The 9,386-nt window shown below is 36.4% G+C and overlaps 2 protein-coding genes across 2 annotated transcripts; one reads left to right on the top strand and one right to left on the bottom strand.

Annotated features, from left to right (window-relative positions):
• The first annotated feature begins 151 nt into the window (after nt 1-151).
• Nucleotides 152-1,653, top strand: LOC118045953 (uncharacterized). Its single transcript, XM_073405419.1, has 2 exons — nt 152-1,466; nt 1,574-1,653. The coding sequence occupies exons 1-2, from the start codon at nt 152-154 to the stop codon at nt 1,651-1,653; spliced, it is 1,395 nt and encodes a 464-aa protein (XP_073261520.1).
• A 1,515-nt stretch (nt 1,654-3,168) lies between these two features.
• LOC118045905 (probable E3 ubiquitin-protein ligase LOG2) lies at nt 3,169-7,062 on the bottom strand. Its single transcript, XM_035054655.2, has 3 exons — nt 6,104-7,062; nt 4,091-4,583; nt 3,169-3,576 (listed from the first exon to the last, which is right to left on the bottom strand). The coding sequence occupies exons 1-3, from the start codon at nt 6,550-6,552 to the stop codon at nt 3,460-3,462; spliced, it is 1,059 nt and encodes a 352-aa protein (XP_034910546.1). The 5' UTR covers nt 6,553-7,062; the 3' UTR covers nt 3,169-3,459.
• Nucleotides 7,063-9,386: the final 2,324 nt, after the last annotated feature.

Here is a 9,386-nt window from a genome sequence, read left to right on the forward strand (position 1 = left end):
GGGAATCATACCTCCTCCAGGTTTTGTACTCGTTAAGTCTCTAGCTTTTTATCAGTTGGCTTATATCTCTCTGTCAAGTCTCTGAAATCCTGTAATTTGATTAAAAATTTGATCTCTGATGCCAATATCGTGGTTAAGAGTGGAACACGACATGAATTCGAAGGCCTTGAGATACCAGATCCTTAGTGGATCAATAGCCCGGCGTGTGCTTCTACGCGCATCTATGCTTGTCACGGCAATGTCCATCATTCCTTTGATACTGTTCTTATATGGGTCTGATCCTGGATTATTGTTTGATTCTGTGAGGTATAATGAATGTGATGCACCCTTTATGTTTATGGATTCACATTTGTTAAAGAATCGATTTTTGAAGCCAATCTGGGGCTCAATTGATGGTGAGGAAGGTGTGAATGTGACTCCTAATGTTGTTAGAGAGCTTCTGGGCATGCAGATCATAGATCCTAGAGCAAAAGTTCTCTGTGTCGGTGAAGGATCTGCTCCTGCAGTTCTTGCATTACGAGAATTAGGATTTCTCAATGCTTGTGGGGTTCACAGACACCCCTTTTTCTCTCTTAAGCATAAGAGGATGGCTTATGAGCTTGAATATGCAGACGATTCCTTTGATTTTGTGTTGTCTGGGGACCTAGAAAAGATTTCCGTCCCAGCCATTGTTGTGCTCGAGAGCGAGCGTGTGCTTAAGCCTGGTGGAATTGGGGCTATGCTTGTTGGTGTTGACAGTTTTAACACCAATAACCTGATTAGGTCTTCCATGCCTGTGACATCATTATTAAGGAATTCCAACATTGTCCATGTTGGTTATCTCAACGAGTATACACTGGTTGTTTTCAAGAAAAGAATTTACAGTGTCGGCTACTTCCAGCAATACCAGCTACCAGCTGAGTGCCCATCTATCATGAATAATAGACCTCATTTGGAGAATTTAGAACCTCTCACAGAGAATAAGCAAGTGGATCATGAGAAAAACATAGCTTATTTGCCCAAGTTTGTTGATATGCCCTCTAGGAAGCGATTAGTGTATGTTGAGATTGGGGGAGGTGAGCATCTGAATTCTAGTGTTTCAAGTTGGTTCTTGCCGTCTTATCCTGTGGATCGCAACACTTTCAATGTTTATTTTGTCGACCATAACTCTTCGGTCCTGCTTTCTGGTGTTGCCTTCATTTATTATCCTGGCCTTGCTGGAGTTGAGGCTACTCTTAATCCTGATGTGGAAGAGTTTGATCAATCTGTGGAAGATGAAGGGTTTGATTTTCTTGATTGGTTTAAGCAAACAGTGCAGCATGCTGACTTTGTGGTGCTAAAAATGAAAGCAGGGAAGGTGGAACTGAGATTTCTGTCTGGTCTGTTCCAGAGCGGAGCTGTATGCTTTATTGATGAGCTGTTCCTCAGTTGCTCCGATCAAGTTGGTGGAGACTGCATGGACCTCTTCAAGAGCCTTAGAAGCAGCGGTGTGTTTGTCCATCAGTGGTGGGGAGACTAACCACCAGTTGATATTTGTTCAACCGTTTACGATGGAGCCTTGTTTGTACTGTGTGTTAGCTTTGCTTTTCTACAGTCATCGGCGTTATTTCAACTCAAGTTACTTGTTACGATTCCGTGGAGGCACCCAGGGTTGCTTTATGCTTGGGCGCTTAAGCTAAATAATCAACCATTGTCTTTCATGTTGTTGAATAAATTGTTGAGTGCTTTTAAGATGCTATTCGTGAAGTCTTGCGGTGGCGTTTCTCAGAATATGATGCTCCGAAAAGCTATTAATTAATTATATCTATGATTGCGACAGATCACCCGTATCTTCAGCGACAGATCACCTGCATCTTCAAAGCCTTGGCTTCGCCTCTTGTCTTGCCGATAATTAAACACCAGTATTTAATATTTTGCTGTTTTCAGGATTAACTTTTCTACCGTTTTTATAAAACGAAACACAAAAAGTTGTGCAATAGCGGTTGTAGGTGCTGACAACAAAATCATAGCCTCATCATATCCTTTTATATATAAGATTAGAGAGATAAAAAAGGATTTAATATCAAATTAATAATTAATAAACAAATCTACATAAAAATTAATCTCATAAAAATTAAAAAAAATATATAAAAAAATATCATAGCGAGTTTATAATTATTTGTTAGAATTTATTTCATCAAAATATAAAAAATACTTCAATAATTATTTTGTTTATTTAATATTAGAAATGTTAGGACTTAACTATATCTAAGAAATAAATAAGTTTGGGTCTTATAACAATTATAATTTAATCTAATAAGATAAAAAATTCTTCACAAAAAAAACTATGCCTTGTACCTTAGACAAGATCAACAAACAAAATCATAATTTAAAATAATAATCAAACAACAATATAATTTATTTTAGATAGATCGAAAGGACTACAAATAATATATATTTTCTTAAAAGACTAGTTCTTTACTCAAACTCATAGACTAGATTTTTTGGTGATCATAATAGTAAATGGTAACTTCTAAAGTTATAATCATAATTTTAATTTATGATTAAACAAAACATTTTTTATTACCATACTCAGAAGGCAGAACCACCATTCAAACGTCAAATTACATGCATTTATATTGACTATTAGTTCCATACTTCGTCAATAAATAATCAAACCGTAATCAATAATTTTAATGGAGGCTGTTCTTCTCCTGCAGGGGATATTTGATGGCCTCTGTATCTTTCATATTGCACATTTATTTAATAGTGAAATCCAACTTATTCAATATTTGACTTAACTAGGGTTCTCTAAAGGCAATAAAACATGGCACGTCAATCTAAAATGACGGTATGAACTCTTGACAGAATTATACTTTCCTATCACAGCTCTACGGTGTAAAGTGCTAAAACTCGCCCCCTCTTAACTGTTATAGCCACAGGCAAAACTAAGCAAGGCGCTAAGACAACCTTGTAACATCGTAGGATTTACAAGGAATCCCACACCTTTCCCGAAAATTAAGTATTGCGGTCAGAAGACAACCTGCATCTTGCGTTGATCGCATGTTTTTTGTGGTTGACCATCATCAAATGACCATAATGACATCATCTTAGCAATACGCTTGGAAAATACTTCCTGTGAACACAACCGAGCACGTACTCGGTCAACAAACTTCTTTTTATCCAACCCATTCCCAAAGTAGAGCTCCGTGAAGACAGTCTAAAACAACAGTGTTGAGAAACCAAACATATACTATATTTCTTAAAAATTCTGAGAAGCTGCCACTAAGGACTTCCAAATGCAGGCTGGAGGCATTGGCTTGCATATTTGGCACAATGCCAGTATTTTAACCATCCCACATTGCATATTTTCCTGTTTGATTATGGGAGAAGCAGGAAATCTCTAAGGAAAATAAGATGCTGGAGCTAAAAGAAATAACAGAATCGGAGAAAGATCAACAAACTACTATACATATACATGTGGCAGCAGCAACTCTTTAGTCATTCATTAGGAGCGTTGTTGACCTTTATTTCTAGAAGCCTGTCAACTGGTTGCCGGCAAATGGGGCACCTATTTGTTTGGAGCCTCAAAACCTTTGCACAGCCATTGCACATACACTGCAAGGTGGGAGAAAAGAATGGTGAAAAAAAAGAAAAGAAAGAAAGACTCAGCCAATGTGTCACCAACAAGATATCTACTAGATTTCTGAATCCAGATTACTTAGATAACCACTGAAATGGAAATTCATCTAGAAGAATTTTGGCCTATCAGATGAAATTCACCTTGGAGATATTCTAAATGCACCAGCAATAATACACACATTCCAGACAGTTCAGTCTTGAACCATCACATGGAACTCACATGACTTTTAATGCAGCATTTTTTGCAAATGCCTGCTGTTGGATATAGACACAAACAGTAGGAAAAGGATCAAGTTCATGCCCGTGGCTATATAATGTTTATGGAAACAGTTTTCTGTAGCTTTCACAACTTAAAAGAACAAAATTCCAAAACCTTGGTTGAAAAGCAATTCCCTAAAATATGAACTGCGGGTGAAGAGCATCACTTCCTTGTATTTCCCCTTCGCGTGCACACACACACACACACACATAGAGGGAGGGAGAGGCTTACCATGTGTCGGCAAGGAAGAATAGTAGTGTCCCGTGGTTCTGACAGGCAAATGACACATTCTTTACTGGGGTCATTTGCATCAACATCACCCTCAACTGAATTTCCAATCCCATATATCTCCTGAAGCTCATATCTCATCCCACTAACCCAGAGGATCTGCTTCATTACCCTCACTTGGTACTCTCCTTTCTCCTTCTCAAATACTGCTTGGGTTACCTGAGAGTTCATAGCTCCAGACATTTGGTTTCCTTCTGTTCCATTATGATTTGCAGGGGATGCCTCTGCCTTTACTGCTAGAGGATAGGCATCCATCTCACCCTTTTGTAACAACTCTTTCCCCTCAAACAAGGTGAAATCAATCCCTGTTCCAGAGGGCTGTCTGAACTTCTGGCCCAGACCTTGTGGGAAATTTACTGTCACTGGTGGAAGGTCTGCCTTTGATGGTGTCAGGACACAATCTTTACCTTCTTTCGCAAAGAAAATAATAGTGATGCTGTATGCAGATCAAAGGAATACGATTTTTGTAAGAAATTAATACCTGATGTTTAATAACAAGAAGTGCCAAAGAGGAAAAAGACATTCAGACATTCCTGATAAAATGAACACAAGCCAAAATTCACAGCTTATTTGGATCAGCATTTATCCCCATGTCTTTTAAAAGAAAGCACCCATGATAAATAAATAAGATCACATGACGATGCCAACCAGTAATAAGGAAATGATTCTGAGCAAAGAGATAATTATTTGCCATTTCCCTTTGTTTATGAGTTGCTAAGCTAGACGCTACATGATTATTATGAGAATGTTACACAGACTTTTTCACAGAACATTCTCCTTTTATAGCACACAATATCCAGCTAAAAGAGTGACATATATGGAAAATGGTACTTTGTAACTCGACTTCAACTAAACTATTGAAACCCTTACAAACAACATCCAATCAATAAATATTACATTTTTTGGTACTGAGCTTGATATGCCACAATGAACATTAAAGGGATGCAACTTTGTTTTTCTTTGTGTGGATGCCACTCAAAGTAAATGGTTCATCATCCAATAACATCATATCATCAAAGAGGTGTAAAAAAAAAGTGTTTACAAGCTTTCCAACCCTTGAACATTATTGCACAAAATGGATGCTCTCAAAATTCAAAACCCAAATTTCATGGATGCAAATCTATTTTAACACACCAAGACTGCACCTATTTAGGTGGATTAGAAGAGTAAAAACCAAATCTATTCATCGGCCATGATTAAATCCCATTTAGCACAAGATATCTGTTGCAATGGTTCACTACAGTCATTTGGTAGTAACCCCAAATTCATCATCTCACCAATTTTCTAACCAATCCCAATTTAAGACAAGTTAATGTCCTAAGCAGCCCCAGGGACATTGATTAAGAAAATCCTCTGAATTACCCATGAATCCGTAACTTGCCCAAAAACAATTAAATTCCAGCAAAAGCCCTCTACTGCTCTAAACGGTAAGTTTCAACTTCAGTTTGTTAAACCATTTCCTTCAAGCAGTCACATCACCGTACAAATCTCCGATCTCCAGCTATGCTGAAAACAAAATCCTTGCATGTAATGCAATCCATAATAAGTTCATTCCTATCGTCAAGCTAGCACTTAATTGCTACCTTTCCATCCATGTAATAACAATAACAATTGAACATTTATTAGAGGGAAGTCACTCCAAGAACAATCCTCAACAATGATGGAAAGTAGAAAGTTAAACCAAAAAATCAACGACCAATACTTTATTTTAACTTCACCATCCTCTGATAGAAATTACCAAAGCCAAATCAAGTACTCATTCAAAATCCTCTCAAGTCAAAGTCTTGCAAGAGTCAAATTACTTTTTAAAAGATGTTCCTTCCATAAACAAAACCAGTAATCCTATCAAACAAAGACCAACAAAACCTCTTGAAAAAGCTTTCTTCACATTCAATACCAAAAGCACTACATCAAAACAGAACAAAAACAATTTAAAAAATAAAGCTTACCCTTTACCTTCCAGCAACAGTAGCATCAAATGTGAAAGTAACAAGATAGCTCCCTGGATTCTCCTCGTCCGGTTCAAGCCTCAAACTCTCCTTCTTCAAATTAACATCGTTCCTTATAGTGACCGTCATCTGGTGCTCTACATAAGGAGCCGGTTGGGGCATCATTGGGTACCTCCCTCCTACCCAAAGAGCCGCCGGTTGGTCCACCAGGTTGCGGTGATCGTACGGAGCTGGCGTCTGCACGGGCATCGCGGTTGGATAGTACCCAGGGTACTGATAATATGGTGGGGGGTTAGGGTTAGGGTATTGCGAAGGGTAAGGCGTTGCCGCCGTGAAAACGTAACGGCTGGGCGTGATTTCCGGCTGCGGGGGTGCTGGTGGGGGCGGTGGAGGGTGGCTCCGTTGGCTTCCGTGTCTCCTTCGGCCGTTAACGTTGTTGCTGCTGATGTTTCCCATGATGGGGTTTTGGGCTTGACCGTTTCTGTTAAGCTTTTATCTTTTAATTTTTTTTTGGGTCAGTTAGTTAAAAAATAAAGAAGAAAAAACGGGTAAGAGAAATATCCAGTAATTTTGTTTAGCTGTAACTGACAAAAGCGTATCTGGAACCTTGAACGGTTCAGTTTTTCTTTTTGTCTTGTTCCTTTCTTTCTTTTCTTGTCTGATGGTAACAGAAGGGAAGGTCCTTTATGAAGAGCGGAGGAAGGAAATGGGAGAGAGAAAAGCTGGGAGATATTTATTTGGGCTTTGTTGCGTGTTTATACTAGAACGAGGAGGAGGAGGAGGAGGAGGAGGAGGAGGAAGAGTAGAGGGGATGATTTTGCAAGAGGCGATGAATGGAGGAAGAATCTGTGGGTGTGTGGGTAGGAAATGGGTGGTGTAATGCGATCGCGTAAAGCTCCACCATTTCCTTATGATTGACGGAGGGAGGGAAGAATAGTGGATTATTTTTCCACTTCTTTTGTTCGATTTTGTTATTATTTATTAAATAAAAAATAATTATTTAACGGTTCTCCTGTTTTTCGAGGACAACTTCCATCAGTGCTCGGCGGCAGAGATAAAACGGGCCCTTTTTCGTATTCAAGGTGTTAATCTCAATTCCTGCAAGAACATTCACGAAAATGTGGAGCATTAAAAAGAAAAAGGCAATACTTGAATTTTTGTTTGCACATACATGTGCTCATGATTGCATTCCTAATATTGAGTGCGTGGGTGGGCCACTTCAAATAATGTACCGGGCAATGTCTAGCACGGCAGTTTCTGTTCAGTTCTGGCGAGACCCCGTCCGGCTTACTGAGCTAACATCTTGACTTGAGACTGCTTTCGGGCTTTGGACCTTTCAGGTAAGCGGGCAAACAAACCTTTAAACATTTCCGAGCACGTTTTTTAAATTAAAATTAAAAAAAAAAAAAATCTATTGTATATGTTGACAAAACTAAAAGGATAAAAAAAAAACATTTAATGGGATGATTTAAGTTTTGAGAATTTTTTATATGGTGGCATCAATTACGAAGTCGAGTGTAAAAAAAAGTTAATTTTTAATTAATATAATCTAGACAAGAAATAAGAGCTACTTGACATGTACAAGAACTTAAGTATATATAGCTTTCAATTCAATTATTGAATTTAGTTAAAATTTTATTAAAAAATATTAAAGGATTTGTTTTTTATAGAATTAAAATTCTATAATAATCAAACATCATAAAGGCTTTTAGATAAAACCCATAAATTTTTATATAATATCTTGATACTTTGCAACATCAAATGATACCTTGTACTCAAAGAAAAAACAAGAAAAACTCTTCTTCTTACTCTCTTTTTTTTTTCCATGAACATACATTCCTATGTTTAGTAACCATTTATATTATTTCAAGATTTATTTCATTTAATTTAATATATTCAAATTCTATCATTAAACAATTATTATTTTCTTAAGATATATGCATAGCAATTTATATAATTTTCATATCTCACAACGTAGCAATTATTCTCAAAGGTTAGGTCTCAAGCCATACAGTCAAACCACCGTTACTTAAAGCATATCACATACATGTTCCTGTTCCTGTCCATAACCATACTCAGCAATTACACATCATCATACTTTTAAAACCAATTTACCTAGTTAAAAATCTAACATATGCATATTTTACATACATTCCAAATTCATTTAATTACAATATACCAAAATACATCTCTAACTATTACTATTATCATATATAATATCTTGTTGTAGTATTTGGAATATAATAGACTCGAGAATCAATTGATAAGAATATATTAAAACCTATGCAAAAATATAACATTCATATAAAATCTCTATAGTAAAACTCATAAGATAGTGATTTATAAATTTTTTACAAACAATATTGAAGGATTACATTCATTTCATGATATGCACACATGAAGTATCAAAACTTATACTAGCCTTAGATTTCTAGATCAAGCCAAATAGTCTTTCTTTATCACCTTATTCCAAGTCTTCAATCATTCCTTACTCTTTATACAAGTCTTCTATCCTTTTTTCCCATTTATAATACAATTTGACTACTATATATTTATCCCTGTATAAGGACTATATATACACAAGATCACAAAAAAGGTTTATTTCCTTAAAACTCATTTAGAGATTTCTTTATCACATTATCTAGTCTTAAAGCATCAATTGATGCCATAAAGTGTATCTTTATATTATTCCTAAACAACATTGGCCACAAGTTTAGCATTCAACCGTACATATTGATCACATAGCATGCATTTACACCGTTTTGGTCCATACAAAAACTACGCTAACCATTCCTTCTTCAACCACATTGTATACACGCAAGACTAATTGTATCTTTATATGTTTACTCCTTTTCTAAGGTTACTAAATGCTCTACACATATACTCTTATACGATTCTAAAATCCATCCTCTAGCTAAATTGGTTGCTAACACATCATTTTTCCTTCCCACATATTAGGTTGCCTTAATAGCCAATTACCCTATATTCTTTGGGATGTCATATCCACCATTGTCTCTATATGTTTATGAGATCTTAGTAATTCAAAATCCTTCCAATATTCCATTTTTTTTTCAATTCTTCTAAACATGCACACTAGGTGTTGTAATTATAGACTAAAAATTCTTACATGTGAGCTTTCATAATAGCTATCTTTTTTACTACTTTTGGATTATCCATGACAACCCCTTTCTGACTACAATTTGGGCTTTCTCAGCAATCTATAAACAAAACACAGTTTGTCCACCACGACATCTTATATTCACATCGCATTTGTATTATCGTACAATATT

The sequence above is a fragment of the Populus alba genome, chromosome 16, assembly GCF_005239225.2.
Source record: "Populus alba chromosome 16, ASM523922v2, whole genome shotgun sequence".
Taxonomy (NCBI): Eukaryota; Viridiplantae; Streptophyta; class Magnoliopsida; order Malpighiales; family Salicaceae; genus Populus; species Populus alba.